At 39.7% G+C, this 19477-nt stretch overlaps 1 protein-coding gene across 1 annotated transcript in view; it reads right to left on the bottom strand.

The window, feature by feature from the left end:
• Positions 1 to 19477, bottom strand: part of T265_00285 (hypothetical protein) — a gene marked incomplete at both ends in the record, with an annotated part of 149090 nt that overhangs the window by 73080 nt on the left and 56533 nt on the right. Inside the window, one exon of the mRNA XM_009164030.1 lies at positions 16589 to 16726. Coding sequence (XP_009162294.1) covers positions 16589 to 16726 — 138 coding nt within the window. The remainder of the gene's footprint in view (positions 1 to 16588; positions 16727 to 19477) is intronic.

Consider the following 19477-nt stretch of genomic DNA (forward strand, 5'->3'; position numbering starts at 1 on the left):
AATACTATAATTCACAGCCACTGCGGTAATAAAACCTGATGCGCATAGAGCTACTATTTGGCGAGAAGGCCCAGTCATCAAAGCACGGGTTTGCTGGATAGAAGGTCCATGGTTCGAAACCAACCTCTGCATCTCAACTTCTTATGTCTAGGCTTGGGCATTCTTGCAGTATTCTAGCCGTCGAGCTTTCTTCGAGTGGCTCGGCAGATAGGCACCGAGATAGTATTACAGCTTAACAATGCTTTTTTATTTTTTAGAGTGAAAATTTGGCTTTGTCAAGGTATGAAACTAGCTTAATGCAGTTCTCCCTTTGTCCGTGAAGACATCATTTTCTGAGCGATAATGTTTTCTACAAAACATCAAATCAGTTCCAGGTGGTTCAGGTGCTGGTCACTACAAAGTAAACTTTGTTGGAGTAACGGTGTTGGTCAGGTTCCATTGTTTCCTGATAAGTATGCATTTGCTCATTTTGTGCTAGATCCACTGCCCGAGGAAAGCAGAGGAGTGAGCATGAAACCCACCAGTAATTTAGGATGGTAAATTCTTTATTTTGTCTACATACAGAAAACAACTTCAGAATGCCTAAAACCACGTGCTACATACAATGGAACACGTATGTAAGAAAATCAACAAGGGTGGCGGCTTGTAATGCAAGATTGCGTCACGCTGAACTTCGGTGGAACTTATTCAAGCTAGCGCCAAATTCTCAGAGGCGTGACAGTACCATCGTGCACCAGGGAAACGGTTGCTTGTGGAAATCGCAGTCACTTGAAAATGAATATATATTCTTATGGTAATAAACGATGGAACGGAAATTTTTTGAAAAGTACACATTACAAGACGTCTTTCATGTTACAGGCCTGGCAAGCCGGTTATTTTGATGAAAATGCTTAAAGTGCTTAAAGTCTGTGCATGTAGGCACCGTCTGACTAACATGCAGCACAAATTTCTTGAGTTCGCAAACGGTTTTTGGCTGAAGATCAACAAACATGAGTTTTGTTCGGTAGCACATTAGATTGCAGAATCTGATAAAATTTGTTTACATCAAAATTACACAGAAATGGAGGAAGAATACTGCCAATTTAACCGTCAGCATGAGATCTGTGTGATTGCAATCGTATTGATTTTTAAGTGACAAATTTGACAAGAACGTTTTGTCATTTTATTTTTCGGGGAGGCGGTATCTGAAAATGCATGAATTTGAATTCCGTGCATACCAGTTATGTTAGAAGTAGTTCATGGATAGATGAAAAAATGGAAAGTAAATTAAAGTATGTTGCTATATATTCCCTCGTATGTTGTTCACACTTTCCAACCCGGAGACATAATGAAGGCTGTCACATCTATGAACTGCATTGCATTGCGGTGTAGACGTAACTACTTGCATGTGGAATTGACTCATCACAGCTAACTTTCAGACCATCGTTTTTTTTTCAAATTTCTCCATTACTAGACTCAGCTGTTCAGTAAATTCACTAGCCTCGAGAACACGAGATGCTTTCACAAATATAATTTGACGCATAACCCTGGCTATCAAAATAATGGTAGAGTTTTTACCCCTCCACGAGTAAGCAGAAAACAAGAGGAATTTCCAGTTCCAACTTTTACTCTTCTAGAGCCCAAAAAATCCCACACAATTGAAGCAGTGATTGTTTTTTTCAAACCCTGGTTCCCAACCTCCCAGACAGGTGCACTGAACCGTTACGTTGCCTTCACACATGAGCTCCTCCGAATAATCACACGTAAGCCCGGGAACATGTTCACGTTTCACCACCGTAGGTTAGTTTTTAGTCTTCACTCAAAATGGCCCTGAATATGCATCACTATTGCTAGTTGGTAAGACATTTAGATACAGGTACATATGATATCCCAAGATAATAAGTTTATCCTAATATTTATATGCATACACACATATGGACTTGCAAAAAGCAGATTCCAAAACGGCTTTTAGTTTTTGCGGTCACAAAAAAGTTGGACACTTGCCCAAAAGAAGCTGAACGAGAAAAAAATTTTAAATCGCTTTATTTGGTACTGGTATGGAAATTGTAAAAAAGTAAGTTGGGAAGAACGTACAATATGGATGATGTGAAAATTCTCTTAGGTAAAACAGCAGAAACTTTGTCAGCTTTGCTCCACCGATTTTCATTATTCGGTTTTCAGAGTACGAATGAAACTTCCACTCGGCTTAGCAGTAATAATGTATCCAAAGTTGTAAACTTCGCAAACTGACCGGTTTACTGTGAAATTCTAAGAATTTTTGCTTTCGAGAAATACACTCATTTGAAAGTCGATTTGGTTTTTTAAAGCATAAAGAGAGATTCATTTGAGTCACTCTTGAAAACCAAATTGATTTGCAAATGGGTGTATATCTCGAAAACAGTCCAATTTGTGTTCAAGTAGAACATAAGGTTGACGGAAACTCCGGGACTGCGCCTATCTGATGAACACCAAGAAGAGCAAAACCGGTCGTGGGCTGTCGAAGAGTTTTCAGCAGACTTGTGCGTAGTTTCCCTTGTGAAAACTTTCGCTCTGTTTATTTGGATCCTTATTTTTTAAAAGTGCATGTGAAATAATTCCTTTGTTCAACACATACTTCCCGATCAATAGGCAAAGAAACACAGATCGGATTTGATGATGGGCGACAAAATCACAGCTGAAATTAGCACACCTATATTCCCAGTGATAAGCCATACGTACGTAAATAGTTCAAATGTTCAAGTTCGATGGAATCAAACTATGTGCTTTTCGAGAGACATTAAAAATAAACGTCCACTATGTTTTTTCATCCAATCCGCATTCTTTCTTCAGTTGTGTCATCAATAGGCATGCGTTCATCTGTTTAATTGGGTCGGGTAACATACAATCCGTGATCTTCATCATCACAACATATGGTTTTTAAAGGTTAAACCTCGCAAAAAACGGCTTGATGTGATTTGATACCAAAAAAAAACACCAGTGTTTTTGATAACGTTTGCTGTCAGTTTGTCCCAGACTAATTTTAGGCATGTAATTTTATTTCAGGCACTTTGATGGAATCCTTTAACTAGTTTGTTTTCTGCAGAAATTTGCTTGCATGATATTCCAGGTGTAAAGATCGTGATCTTAGTACACACCGAGGCTGTAATTGTTGAGTCAGAATACTTCGAAAGCGCGGAAAGGTGACCAGTTTACGTTAAACCTTATAGTCTTAAGTAAACATGAGACAATGCACAGGGCATGCCAGAAGAAGCGATTCAAATCCACCTTCTAAAAAAACTGTGGAAAAAATATAATAGCGAGAAAAATGGAAGTTTATTGCATAGTAACTCTTTAGCGCGTTGATTCCAAAATTCAAAGCTCCACGCGCCTCTGGTCTGGTTGACTTAAATTCATTGTCAAGGATAGAACCAAAGAAAATAAGGTATTGTGAGCAAAGAGCTTTATACGACAACAAAGAATGTTTTCTGACTGCTGACTAAAATTATTTTTCTCCTTTGGCGTTTGTTAGGAAAGTAATAATTATGACTTACGCAGAATACGGAACCCCAATCTCATATCTGAAGAATCTAGCTTAGGTTCAGTTGTGCACTACATACCGGATACTGTTCCCGTCATAGATCACGAGCGGATCCAGGAAATGGTACAGCAAGTGTTCCTGGCAATAGACTGCTCATAACTCGTCCTGTAGACCATATAGGCCCTCGAATTCCGGCAGCGTAAGCCTAACTCTGTATTGGTCAAATCCTGTTGATCTGTGAACAAGCGACTCTCTTCCAGAATCTAATCTGGCGTTGGCACAATCCATCTAAATAGGTAACTCAATTAGTAACGCTTTCTTCTTTCTGATACGCGCAAGCACAATGCATCCTATTTGTTTATATTTGCCATCGTTAGTAAGCGCTAAAAGTGTGAGTGGGTTTCACTGATACGCTGTCAAAAATTGGGCGTTGTCATCCCGTTTGAAATGGGTGGTCAAATTGTTTCAGCATAAACTGTCTGAAGAATCGTCACAAAAGTGGACTAGGTAATTGGCCTCAAAGTGTTTAATGCGGTCAAATAAAAATGAAATTGTCTCAATCGACAGTACAAGTGCTTCATTTCAAAACACTTTACTGGGACTTGTAACATTAATGAAAATGTTAATCTGAAACCAATCTCTAATTTTATCGCGAAATACTTGGATGTAAAAAGTCCAGCGAAATTGGGGAGGGGTTAATTTCTATAGATTCTTAAAGAGTGCTACAAAGATGAAGTGCATTATTGCCATTGGCGCCGAAATCATTTACATATGCGTTTATTCCACATTAGGATGAAGAGGCCTGGAAAAATGCCTCACTATTTAACTACAAATGTTATATTTATCTGTAGTTTTTATAGTTGACAACTTGTAATTATGTAATTAATATTATTCTTAAAATAATTCTTAGCTTAGATATTGTTAGGCAATTTGACCGCTCTGTATGGATGCTTTTAAAGCCAAAACATAGCGTGTTGGAATGCGGTTGTACAATTCGACGTTCAGGTTGCCGTTGTTAATTCCAACAAACACGGGACAGTTACCATGAAGGAATCAATTTCCACCAATGCCAATAACGACCTAACATTACCAAAATCCATTACTTCAAGATTGCGATGCATTTTTCAATTGCCGAAAGGAACGCCCTGAACTGTTGGTACCCACCTATGATGCATTCTACCTTTTGGTATTAATTCAAGTGATTTTGCAGCGGAACAATGCAATGTTTGAGAAAGGGATCATTTCTTTGTGCAAATTTGGAAGCCCATGAAAGCGGGGATTTGCAAAATCATGATTCCTCACTTGACGTTATTCCTGTACTGTATTCCTGTGAGGGGCTTGGAGTTTCTTTAGGTTCCTGTTGATTTTGTTCGAAATCGTCTGGCTCCGACTATTCTACAGATGGCGAAAAGTAATCGTGCCACTAAATAATACTTTTGCTTCATTGATGTAATAAGGCTTTTCCATGTTCACTGTTAAACGTCAAATGTTGACTCTCATGACTACGACATTTTCATATTTCTTCAACTTGTTCATTGCCTCTTTGTTCGTTCAGGAAGACATTGACTCTTCTGCTGCGTACAGTTTTTGAGACAACGCTTTGGGGAGTTAGTTGTCGAAGGATCTCATCAAGTTCAATGTGTTTGGTTGTTTCTTCTAGGCTGACAAAGCAGTACAGATTTGTAGCGTTGGAGAAATGAAGATATTCCTTTTCTTGATACGTTTTGCTGTATTTCTGTAAGCTGGTAACTGGAGGGATCTTTGTGCTGAACCAACGTAGAATGTTTGCTCTTAAAACGAGCCTAGTTCATTTTAACGATGGGTTTGATCCGTGTTATCGTCATCTAGAGTTAGGGTTCAGCTGACCGTATGCAGTCTTCTTTGTGCTAATTTGCTAATCTCGTATTTTTTGATAAAGTTGTGCGCACCTGTAATCGTAAATTACACCACTCGCCTATCATTCTGTCTGGCCAGTGTCTATGCTTCTGGATGTTTGATTAGGGGTTGGCGGGTTACACTATGCGGGAGGACGTATTTCCACAGACATTGTTAGGGGAACTGAAGCTGCTGTTTTATGGGGGCTTGTTGACAGGTGAAGCCTCCCAGTGGCAAGCCGTTTTTTAGCACACAATATCCGTACTTGTTGGCAAAAGACCGAATTTTTGGTAACTCGGGAGCGTTAGCTGGTTTAAATTGGGTGGAAGTCACCTTGTAAACTGCCAGACAATACAACCAAATTCCGATATCCTAAGCTATTTCGGTAGGAAGTTTGCTGACTGAGATTGCAAAAGCAAGGTAATAAAAATGGCATCATTTTATGTATTTCGCCCCGTAATAAACTTCCCATCAAACAGTCAAACTGATAAACGGCGTGTAATTTTGGAGGCAAAAATTTTCGTTTATTTTGATCAGGGAATCAATGAAGAATTCAACCAAAGTGTCTGATGCCAAAAAGTTCAGAGAAGGTTTGGCACAGGCAGATAACCATAAGTATTACACTATATTTCTGCATTGTTGTTTATCTTCGTACAAGTTTACAACCCATACAGCCCCACTGATGTGAGACCGGATGAGAACGCCCAAAGTATCTAAAGGCTTGTACACCTAAGATTTATTACAGCTATGTGTGACTCTGTTCAACCGAAGATATCCAGATGACGCGTTGGCGTTTCAACCAAAATCCTGGAAGCCCTTTTGCATCATTCAGCGGACAACATTCTTCAATTCGCAAAGAAATTTGGGCCACTTTCGATAAATCCGCAGAGTTATTTTATTTGAATATTACCTCTCAGTTTGCGGATACAATTTTGAAACATGTAGAAAATATTTGCACAGTATATATGTTTTTTACAGAAGGCTTCCAAATTCATTCTTGTTGAGTGTCTGAAGGAAAAGATACTTCAGTATGCAAGAAACCTTGAAACCAATATTGATATCATGATACTTTTACTAAAAAATTCGCCTTTTGTCCTGCACGTGGGGCAGATTTTAAATTATTGTTCCATAACGCACTCCATAAATTACATCTACTCTGTATTTTACTATTTAGACAGCATCCAAATAAGAGACAGTTAAAAGTGCATCAATGCTACAAATATGAGCAATTGTTGGAGCGGAAACTGAGATCCTTGATTAGTGGAGACCCACATGGTATTTTCAAGAGTCACGCATGTGGAATACTTGCATTTTTTTAGTTGTGTGTGTGCAGAACTTCACTTCAGACAATTTAACACATTTTCGTGACAAGAACATTCACCGGTTTTACGTATCCGACCATTTGGCCCATCCAGTTATACTGCCCGCTCAGCCTAAGATGTGAAGCACATATGGCACCCAGTCGCTTGGTTTCAAATCCTGGTTACCATCTTGAAGTGAGATCTTCACTAAGGGAACAGATAACGGTTCTCTGAGACGTTATGTCTCACTGACGTAGGTTGGCTAGTGGACAGTTGATGGGTTGTAAGCTGAGATGGGACACCTTGTCTGTTTGGTCGAGATGCATATCCGAATATCGGATGCAGGGTTGACGCACGAAAGGTGTCTAGACTTTCAACATGATATGCTTTTGCACTTACTGCGATTAATTTAACCATGGTATATCTGTAACACTTAAACCGTCAGTTTGCCTTAGAAGTAGCAACCAGCTCTGAGTGAGCTACGGAATCTTTGACTTCGCTTCCCGCTGTTATCGATTGTGATACCCTTTAGACTACAGCTAGAGAGAAGACAAATGCAAGCATCTGTAGGGCTGTCATTTTACGCCACTAATCTATCAGCTAAAAGTGTGCCTATGAATGGATAAATTCAAAATGGGATAAACGCAGATAGGATAAGATGGTACAGACTATCTGCTATTGTTATTGTTATGAAAGTAAGCCTCGTGATACCATTTTTTCTGGTTTGTCTATTGCTTTTCTTGTCACGTCGCAGTACGTAGCATTTGCGAGGCATTACGCTTGAATGGCTTACATGAAGGTGTGCACCAGTAAAGATAAATGATAAAGATCTTTCCTACGAAATACAAATTTCAAGAATTGAATTTTCGTTTACAAACAAAATATCTCAACGTGTGAACGGTGAGTTTTTAAATGGGTGAAATACAGCGAATGAAGCTTTGTTTGCGACACTGTTAGATGAATATTTGCTTAAAAGCACAAGCCAGGAGACTAGTTTTCTCTTGATGAAGAGCACCCGTTTGTTGTCGCAACTCAGCTCTGGTGTAAACCGTCTGTTGATAATGTAAAACCATCCCTGTTTGACGAAGTCTGTTCTCGTCAGTCGAGATGAAATAAGTAATAATGGGAACGCCACATGAAGTTCTACCAGAAACACTCGCTACAGAAAGCTTTTAGGCGGGAGGTTTCCCTATAGACTTTATTCTATTAGTGGGCGCATCGAATTTCCTAATACGTAACTAAGGAAGTCGTTTCCCACAAAGAAGGATTCCTTGTCAACGATGGTTGTAAACTGAGATGTGGTCCTGTTGAACACCAGAAGCCAGTTATGTTATGAAATGTATCCAAAATGCCTCTTTGTTTTTAACAGCACGTTCATTTTGGAACCGGACTAACGGACGGAAACATATACGTGCTTTCTTGTTTTTATTGAGAAGTGTCTCAACATCTCTCAAAATTTCAGCAACTGAAACCTGATACACTATTTTTTTGACAAGTTCTTCACGAAGGATATCAGAAATATGATAGACGGACCCTACTGCATTGTTGGGAAATTTTATTGTTTATAATATGGTAAATTTTTGCGAAGTTTTCTATTTCATTGTTTAAAGCACATGTCTTTCAGTGTCTCAGATTAACCATTGAGGAAAACAATTTTTGAAAAGGTTTTGCTGAAGTGACGAAAGCTTAAGAATATGAATGTTATGCATTATTTATATGTACAAAACCGCACAATCATTGGTTTTCCAAATTCAATTGAAAATGGGGTAAGCAGGCCCCAACTATTACAGCCAAGAGGTTGTTTCTTTTAAGCACACGAGGAATTTTCGTTATATTGAGTTGCATTTTAGTGTGTTGTGCGAGGTAAGCATAAATAACAACTGATTACCTTAAGCAGTGACGTGTTGTATCATAGATCACGGTGATGTCACAGAATTAAAAGTACTCTCGCGTAAACCACGTTTGTGTGTGGCTCTTTAACCCTACTTTCCTGATAGTACGTTCAGGTTAAGTGTTATTCGTTTAAGACGGAGGAAATTGCTCAAATTGCTCGTTGCCTCCTGTTTAGAAAGTCCTTTGCCTACTGACTTTGGAACGGATGGACATAAATTCAGAAATTATGGCTTAATATTGTGCTTAATTTAATTTCTATTTCACCGATCAGTTTATATAATTACTCGTATGTTGCTCAAATTTTTTCGCGATAGACATTTTTGTACATGACAAGGTTATTGTACACAAATGAAAAAAGGTAGAAAATGTACGTTTGACGAAATATATGGAGAGGCGTTTCTCTGTGTGAGCAGTCGTTAGTGGATGTAATCATGTTTGTAAGGCCGACAGGTACGCAAAAAATGGGTGCGAATTGTAAAATTTAGCGCAATGCCGTTTTCTACGCTCAATTAGCCACAAGCCTGAACCGATATTCTTTTTATAACGCTTGATTACGGTTCCAATTGGTAAAGAGTAGTCCATTTTGTGATCTACAAAGTGTGCACGCAGATTCGTGTAGAACAAGGAAAATATAATGACTAGTTTGTTGAGGCACCTTTAATCAAATTTCATACGTTCTGGATCATTTTTTATTTTGGAAACAAACCGTATATGTTAACCAGTCAATCAAAGATGATTCTTATTCAAACTCATCGCGTATTCACGCTACCGGATTTCTCGTAGTTGCAGGTGAAAGTAAGACATCAAAATGCAAAACGGAAATATCGAAAACCGTCTAGAATCGCGATCTGAATTATCACACCGGAAATTCTTGCAGTGAGAGGTACCCGGATGAACAGTGCTTAACTGCACTATCTGGTTCCCTGCTTACCCTTTATGAATTTTAAATAGCATCATTAATTATTCTGTAGGACAAAAAAGTAAAAATTTCTAACATTATTTATAAAATTATCATCGCTGACGTGTTCGCGCCGCGTAGCCCATTAGTATAAGAGGCACCGTGAAATTTAAGCAGAGCTATATAACTCCGAAAATCAATAAGTGGGATACTTCGTCAATAATATAATATATCAGCTGGTAGTGATGTTGGAACCTTCTGATCAAAGACCAATACACACGCCCGAAGTGTAGAGAAAAGAACCGGAATCGATGGTAGGTCACCATAAAATGTTCACTGTCCCCAAAAACAGTTGGAACGCTGGCGCACTAGGTAGACGGGGCTAGTCTGCAGAATTACTAATCTCTGTAGTTTGCGTCAGTGTGCGGACAACGCGAATCCTGTGAACACGCTTGAATCCGGAAATGAATATTGCTGTGCATAGGCTCGCACAGTGGGAAGTCATCAAGGGGTATGCAAAGTTGGAGTTATCTTTATTAGTCTCATAAAATACAAGCTAAGTGATTTGAGTCGCTTCCGCTGGTGGAGTTTTGTTAACCCAGAGTAGTCATCTATATTTTGAGGAGAAAAGTTCGTAACAGCCGACTGTGACTAAAAAAATCAATCTATCCAGTACACATGATTCAGAGAGATGAGCCCGGAAAATCATTCTTCGATCGCGAAGAAAGTCGTCGTGAAAAACAAACCTCGGGTTCCCGGATATCGATACTTTAAAGTAATTTAGAAGTCTTCTCTCAAGTTAACTTACAGTGAGAAAAAGTTGGTCTTGCTAGAGTGCTGAAAGACTGCCTTCTTAATTAGTAGTCGATCACCTCATTTCTACTCGCCAGATAATTAATCATTTTGTGTTACACCTGGTGCCGTACTCGTTTCCGGCCTGCTTAAATAGTTCAAGCAAATTCCATTTAGGTTTTGTTCCTCTGTATACTAGACGGTGTACAGTCAGCCAGAAGTACGTCGTACAAGATTGGTGTGTAAAGCCAAGAGAGGCTGCATTGCCTGAACCAATCAGCGTGTAGAGCTAGTCCTTTGGTCTGAATGTAAGGCAAAACTATGCAGCAAAACGCTTGTTCGACCGGTTTTCTACTTCGTAAAACTAGAGCTTACATCAAAACTGCCCAACTTTGCAACGCATTGGTAAGTTATATTATATTCTTCCAGTTGATTAATTAGGAAGGTAATTCCGAAAGGCGTTTTGCTGACGTCTCTTTCTAGTACTTTGTTCAATGGAATGGACTTGGAGGGGTTGTGTGAACTTGCGCCTAACTTAGGAAGTTTTATCAGATGAACGCAGAGTTATACAGAAAATTAATGGATTACTTTTCAATAGTGTGACTTTGTACGGAGCAAAAAGGAGAGCTATGCATTTGTTTTCACCGAAAGTAACACTGAGAGATGATGCTAGACATTTTATGGGGAAATGGCATAATTTTTTAAAAGTGGTTGAACATGATCACATAGCTGTCTCCATTTACCATACTAAGTTTTTAACGATAAATAATATGAAGGCATCTAAAAAGTTACACTCATGGTGCAAGAAATTAGTCTGGTTAAGCTTTTATTTACCGGTGTGCATGCTTATACATATAAGAATATTACATCTCTTTTCTCCACTTTTTCGGAATTCTGTACATATAGACTAAGATTCCGAGCTCTCGCATGGTGTAGGGTCAAAGAACCGATTAATAAAGATCTCTTAAACACATTCACCTTCCACGCAGCTGTTGTTCAGAGGCAACCTGATTATTCCTGTCCAGAGTTCATTGCCTTTTATCATAGTAAGCAGCTCCTTAGGTAGATATATTTATACGCATTTCTAAACCAAGACAGGCTAAACTTGAGTCGAAAATGGATCGGCTGTTGTTTATCAAGGCACATTTGCCAACCATATAATTGATGGAATCCCAAATTCAATGTCGTAAGTTTGATTACTTCTTGATGAAGAAAAGAGTGAATTTATCAGGTTGACTGGAGCTTTGCTCGCACAATTGTTTCCACAACAACGGTCGAACTACACATTGGACATGATAAGGTGCACCAAATCGGTTGGCGTCCGTTTCAGCCGTGCGAGATAAACAGACACGCTAGAATCCAAATAGTTGCGTTACGACTCAGTTCACTGTCACTTGGTTGCTTGGCTTCGAATTAGCCGCACGTTAAGGTGAAAAGTTGGTCCGGTGAGGAAAACCACAGGTTACCAGAAATCTGTAATCGAAATCAAATCGCCTGGTTCAAACACCCAACGGCCATCACAAGTGTGCAGTCTTTCGATATGCAATTGAGCTATCAACATTGTCGAACATGTGGTTGCAAACCCTGAGAATCAATCCGCGGTGGGCCATAGTACGTAGAATTTTTGACTGCTTCAGAAGTAAAATTAGATAGTGGGTATAGAGTCCTAAAGTTTCTTGTCGACCATATGGATAGATGCTTGGGAAACTTTGGAATTAGAGGGGAAATTAGTTAATATAGACATCAACCAACCAATAATTGAGCCTGAGTTCTTCTAAACCCTAGTTCGCTTTGGTCTGTTGTTGGGATAATCAAAGTATCTGGCATTCCTATTTGATTACACCGATGTTCTGTTTTTCTATACAGCATTTCCCTCCTGGCTAATCTGTGGTCAACCGCAGTTGTACGTGAGGGCCAGAGCACACAGTAATTGGAGTTGAAACGACCAGGGAGAGGCTTAGTTGTGGATGTGTCTTGTTTAGCAGAGTTGGAGTGAGCCTTCACTAAAACGGTCATCAAAAATCTCATGGCTCGTAGCTCATTATCAAGAATGAACATTTGAACAAATTTTATGCGGAAACAAGTGCGCAGTTTTTAGAAGTGGATCGGTGTGTCATAGTTCACGATTTCAGGTCTCAAAGGAAACGGTAGAATCAGGTAAAGTTTTGTGATGTTCTTTTTTCCTAGTAAAACTTTCAACTCTCTATGGTCGTCTTAACAGCTGTTAAGATACAAATATATTCAGGCAAGATAGTGGTTTGTACCAACAGGTGTAAAAAATATCTCGCGACTTCAGTTGTAATTCATTGATTCCGAATGTTTTTTTGGTGTATTTCCACCGGCCACCTGCCCAACCTATAATGACGTTTTACTTTTTTATTGGCCTCCAGAGGGAAACATAGTTGGAAGAATCTCTTGTGACTTGTTTTACACCCAAGCTTTTATCTACTCTTTGGCGCAACGCAGAAACAAATGAACGGATATTTTGCTTTTGCTTTGCAGTGTGAACATCCTCATCCTACTATCAAACTTCAATGTTAATCCATATTGATAGCAAATCTAGAGGTTGAGGAACCGAAATCTTCTTTCGAGGCTTTTATTGTGATGTTGTCCTAGGTTTGTTAGGTCGATTCGAATTGGCTGAGTGGTACTGTTTGGAATAGCTTCAATTGGTGTGGCTACCCACGTCTTTATCTACTTGTTACTTTACATCCATTTACGCGACAGAAAGTGCCACAAACACATTTTTACAGTGATAACAGACAGATGATTTTAGCATTGAGTTTGGTGCGCACTTGCCAATAACCCCGGACATTGTCAGGGTACTCTGTACGTATGTAACTGTTTGATTCGTTGATTGCACAGATCAATAAATTAATGGATTTTTGAACAAATGTCCTCACTAAATACAGTCATAAGGCGAGCGGAGGGAATGAATCACTATCTCCTCATAATGTGATAGTGGTTACAATGCGTGTTTTCAAACCAGCTGGTACAGCCATAGAGGCTGGAAAATATAGGTGTCTTCCTGGCGAAATATTTTAGGGGATGAGTCAAGAGTTCTCTCTGGAGGGATGGCTGCCTATGCACAAAAGACTATTCTTGTTCGATGCATGGATGTCGTTCACTGATTGATGCTCTATATTGTTGAACACTTTATGACACTGCATCATGCGCTACAACCTATACTCATCAGCGGTCATCGCTCAGATAAATATCTCAAGTTGATGCATTTGAAATATTCCGCCTAACGTTTTCTCATTTCTGCCAGAAAGTTTACCATCACTTTTTTTGCCTTCATTAAATTCACGATTCGTACTCAAAAATGGGTAATTTTTGGGAATGTCAAAAATGTAGTGGGAAATCAGCTTCTTTATCCTTGGTATGTTTGTTCTAGCGTAGATACTGCTAATGTAGCTTAATTTGCGAAGTGTGTTGTTGCGATCAGCGAATTAATTATTTTACTCGCCTAAACGCAATTACTTATGGTTCATTACAACTTGTGGTTCAGAACATGCTTGAGTCACAGTCGAAAACTAAGCTTGTTGCAATAGCACGTTAAACATTTCGATACTCATTGTGTCCGTCTACGAGACTCACACTTTTTGAACCGGTTCATCATCATCATCAACAAACCCTGATCAATAACATTAGGGTCGTGTTGGGCTTTGCTGAAAATCTTGGAGCTATGCGCAATGACAAGTGCAGTCTACAAGCGATTAGACTATAGAACGGGAAATCGTTCATCATACACCGTACTGTAATAATACAATAGAAATAGTAGTCCATCAGATACTAATATTTGAAAACCCACCGTTGCATCAATGTCGACATAAGCGTCAGATACCACGGACTGTTTTGACTACATGAAAGTTGTTTACAGAATTCGTGCTGCAACATACCGGATCAAGCACGTACGCCAAAAAGCCACACAACTTTAGAGCACAGCTCCACATGGGAGTGTAAAAAGTTAGGGGGTGACTCAGCGCTCAGTATGTGTACACTGAAAGCAAGACAAGTTAACCACGCTATTACGACCTTTGATGTTCAGGTCAAACAAGCGACGCAGGTGGCCAGAAACCATGTAGGTTAAACTACGTGAACCACAGACATGAGACAAGTCTGCAGTCCATTTGGACTGAAATGATCGTACTCCTTTGTAAACATAGGTGGAATGTAGTTGCAACTTTTGCTGACGGCGGACAGGAATTCATAGAGTAGCCATTTGAAATTCGCACACCTTCACACTCTCTCCAGTCCCAATCAATACAAACAACTGGTCATAAACGTTTGATCACCTACTCTGTCCCAGACCGCTGAAAGCAACTTCACTAAGCAGACCAATGCTAACTCAGGCTGACTGACCCAGGCGCCTGTGTCGACTGTGAAGATTCTTCGCAAAGTCTGCGCAAGTTGTCCAACTATCCTACATTAACCAACATCAGGATGTTCTAATATAGTCATGGATTGTACACCACGCAGTGCTAAGAATCTCTTGAATGAATTTGAAGACCAAGATATCGGCACACCAGTGTTCAAGGGGCGTATGATTGGTTCTTGCACTCGGATCTTTGACAAAAGCGCAAATTTGTAGTGTCAATAACGATATTAATTTTCGACTAGTTTGTGAGTGATGAAAGTTTTATTCACGTACTAGTGTTATCAAGACAATTACTGCTAGCATTTTAGTATAACATATTTCTAACCAAATATTTCTGTGTGTAAATCAGCGCCTAGGATAACAGAGCTTATATTTCAGCAAAATGCATTCTCTCGACGGAATGGCTGATTGTTGCTGCTTTTGAATGTAATTGAGTGAGTTCAACAAGGAAACAGCAGCACTTCATGCATTAACGAATGATCGTCAAATGAAAAATTTCTAACTAATGGGAAAGGATATTTGGCGCAAGAGAAGCAACGATCCTACAACAGTTTTTGGGTCATTTTGCAAGGACCTTCTTTCAAGGAGCAATAACCAACAGTTACTGGCGGTCAGGTGCACATCAAAGGGCATTAGCCTCCTCCTGAAACAATCCACTGAAGTAAGTAAATCCGCCAAATGGATTGAAGTAGTCACTTTCTTTAATCCACAGGAAAGATGATGCATGCGTTGTCTTCGTCTCCCTCCCTAAGTTTGCCCGTGGACTCGCCTAACTTTACGAGCGGTCTCACACTAGAGTCTCATGGATTTGTAGCTCATTAGTCTACAGCACCAACCAAACACACCATGTTTTGTTCTCCACCTCAAATGTTATAATTAGGTGCAAATTTCGCTTATCTCAGTGATTTTTAATGACTTATTACTTACAGTATCAGATGGTATCATGCGCCAAGAATCACAGGATTCGATACTACGCTAGGTACGAAATCTGGTACTCAAAAACGAACAGAAATGAACGGAGTAATACCATAGTTTAGAAAGGGGGGTAAGGTGTGGATTGTTGCCTAGGCGGATAATTTTTAATGGAGTACTAGGTTACTAGGAGTTTACTAGGTTAAGCCTGGAGTAACAGCTATTACGTAGGTGTTGTTTTGGAGCATTCCTTTGAGTTATCAGTGGTGATAGAGGTTATACCTGTAGGAGAATTGAGTGCGTCTACTGAGTGTCATGCAAAGAACAAGCGACTTCGGCAGTTTCCTGTCCACGATCCTTGCAGCGGTTTAAGTGCCAGTGAGTGACTTTCGAGTGACTTTTACAGGACGGCAAACATAGAAGTTCAGATGTGGCCATTCGGCCTTTTCGAAAACCTCAGCAGACCAAATGTGTCTAATCTGATGCCTTCACATTATATTTCGTTACATTATTTTGAGGGAGAATCTGAGGGAGCAGTATCCGTTGTTCTTGACCCGGATCTCACGCCTATATCGTCTGAGAAACGGACTTTACAACTCTTTTCCTGTTCACGGAGCATCTTTTCGTGATTAGAGCCCTTTTTGCAAACGCCAGATGGAAGTAACCTGGTACAGTCCCCTGTTCATTTTTTTTACCCTCCTTAGTAATATATTTCTGGACCATCCCATAGTATCCGACGAGAACGCGGACTTCAGTAAACATGTGTGATGAATCCATGTTATCTTGTACACTGAGATGTCTTGTAGGGCTACCAAGCACACCACTCAAGTAGACTGGTCTGAACTGCAACCAGGGGACGCCCAAGATACCGACTCACTAGTGTTCATTCATCTAGCCTCAATATTTGCTGGAAAACTGAACCTTTCAGTTGTTATAATAATGCTTCCGAATCTGCTAAATTTAGGTTCCGTCTCTGTCACCGACTGACGTTCAGATTGTTACATCTTGTCACAAGATTATCCGGAGGAGTGTGTAATTACCACAAGTTGGAGCAGTCGGTACACGAAAGTCAGCATTTTTCACAGCCAAGTCTCCCGTCAGTGTTGTCGGTGATAATGCTGATGATGACTCTCGTTTGCCCATGTTACCCTTTTTGCCCGACTCTATCTCTTTGTACACTGAAAGCATTTGATGTACAGCAACAAAATTAGTAGCAGACATGCTGCCGTTGTCCTACTAGGCTTGGGGTTGTTTGGCTTGTATACAAAAGAATCAACTTCCTTTTATGTCTGTCTATCTTTTATCTGTTGTAACGTACCACTCATAAGGTTGCTGAAAGCTCCTCGACAGTCCACGACCAGTTTCGCCCTTCTTGAGGCTCACCAGGTAGGCGCAGTCCCCGAGTTTAATTCAACCATATGTTTTACTTGAAAACAAGTTGCACGAAATTGGCGAAGTACACCCATTTGCAAACTAATTTGTTTTTTCGAGAGCCTCAGCTGGAAACATCAAAACCGAGAGATTCAGATGGGTTCTGTGTGATTCTCTGGAAAAATTCAAATTAATTTGCAAATGAGTGTGTTTCGCTAAATTCGTCTATCTTTATTTACCCGATTCTAAAGCAATTTTATGTTATTTGCCAAGGTATGCCTCTTACCAAAATCCAACCTGGTCAGTAGAGTTTTCCTCATCTTCAGTTGAGTTCGCCTGATTTTGCGATTTCGATAACCGTTTCTCAGTTTCCGTCAATGATTTTGCCCCGGCCCACATGTTACATTGTCTCTCCTTTTAATCTGTCCCCCAAAAAAGAATAATACTGTGACCGCACACTTTCGGGTCTTTGACCAAATACTTTGTCCTACCTAGCCGCTGACTGGCACGAACGTGTTAGCTAACGTCACGCGAGCTCGGCACGTTCAGAGCTAGGTAACTCTTTTACACTTGTTTGAAATTTTCTGCCAGAACCCTGCTATTCCAAACAAACATGTTCCTGCATGTTGCCTTGAGTTAATTGATTAAAAATCCTGAGATCATTGCGTGACCTAGCTTTAGGATAGTCTGGCAAACATGTGCCCTTAATTGGATTGTGACGTCTGCCCTTTCTTTAATTGTCAGGCAGAGTAATGATTGTACATTCAAGTGGAAAACATTTCCCCTGGGGATTTGAGAACCATGCTCCCTGAGGTGAGAATAAAACAGGGTTAGGCCGTTCGTAAACAATCTACATAGTTTCATTATTTCTCTGGTGTTATGTGTAAAACTCGTTTATTGTCTATTTACCTAATTAGCATTCCTGATTAACGGTATCTCCTAAACAGGAAAAGCAATACGCTTGTTATTTTGCATCTAATTAGGCTGAGTTAGTTTTACCCAACCTTAGAGGAGACTTTGTGGAATTATTCGTTTCTGGACTAGATACAACAACTTTTCTACAAATTTCCCATTTAATTCCTCAAATAGGGAACATTTTAACTTCCCTTTATGCTGTCTCTAAAGTATACCACTTGGTAGCTCCCAGGCATATTCTACTGTTTAACAACTTTTATCTTCTATGTGATTTTTACGAAGAATTTGTTTAGTTTCCGATTTTTATGAGAACGCCTACATTTTAATACCCATACCCATTTAAGAACCATTTGCAGACAAAATCAGTGGGGCTTACTGCTCAATCAATTTTGCACGCACAGACAAATCTGGCATAAAATATTGAATGACCTTATTATTTAATTTGACTTAAATGTTAGGAAACAAAACAAAAAAATATAAACCCAGATGCAGAGATGAATTCCTGAGGGTAGTTTTTTCTTCCACGACTTTATCCAACCTTGTGTTTTTTAAAAATAATCTAGGATCGAATTGAGTTACGTATAACGAACAGCTGAGAAAAAGAATACTATTTTTGTAGCGGTCTCTCGGAAAGCCCAGAACTACACATGGTACATTGTTTTTAATCGAGATTCCTTCCTTTAATTGAGGGGTGTGAGGCCACTTGTAGCTGTTTTGTCTTTAATGGGAAACATCAACAGTACGCAACTCCAAGAAACTTTGAACCCACCACCTCCCGGCTTCTCTTTTAACCAATTTACCGTGCAGCCATCAGCGGCTGATCAAGATTGTGATCATCTCGCGCTTGGACATATTATAGCGCCACTTATCAACATTCGAATATGAAATCCATGTTACGGGGTCGGGCGTTGACTGTTACAAATTCTTATATGGAAGTTTCAATCGTTTTATGAATTATTCTCCCGTGTGGAATACCCATAGTTTACTGATTGTTGGTGAATACTTCAAAGTTGAAAGTACCAATATACATCTGTGCTACTGAGCGTTCCTTCCTCAATCTCGCTCTCTTCTAAGCTTCCATCACAGTTATCTGCCTATTTATCAGCTTGCCGGTCGGCCTACAACAGCCGAATCTCGCGCCAGGATAGGCCGCAAAAACTTGTTTGAATATAGTCTGAAGTTCAAAGTACATACTTCTAGCAAGGATAGATAGTCGCAGTATACTAACCAAATTCAAAAGAATGGATCAGTTCTGTACACAAAAGGGCAGAGTGAAAAAAAACATAGTTGAACTATTTGGTCGAATCAAAGGATTGAGTTTAAATCAAGAGGAACGTATTGAGTGGAATGACCATGCCAGCAAAGCTTCCCAGTAACATCGGTTACCCTAATCGTGTCTTTCAATAAACCTACAACGTTCTTTAACCCTGAGTCGAAAAAAAGCCATTTTACTGTAACCACACACTGCAGTAGTTTGTACAAAGAGGCAGATTAGGAAACAAGCTAGGAGGTTTATAGTCAACAATTATTTTGTGAAACGTGTCACCGTTACCAAAGCGATGTACTTTTGAGATCAGCTGCTGGAAAGTATAAATTTGGGACAGCGAAACTTTAAACCCAGAAGATGGCTTACAATTCACTAC

The sequence above is a fragment of the Opisthorchis viverrini genome (genome assembly GCF_000715545.1).
Source record: "Opisthorchis viverrini unplaced genomic scaffold opera_v5_3, whole genome shotgun sequence".
NCBI classification, from domain to species: Eukaryota; Metazoa; Platyhelminthes; class Trematoda; order Opisthorchiida; family Opisthorchiidae; genus Opisthorchis; species Opisthorchis viverrini.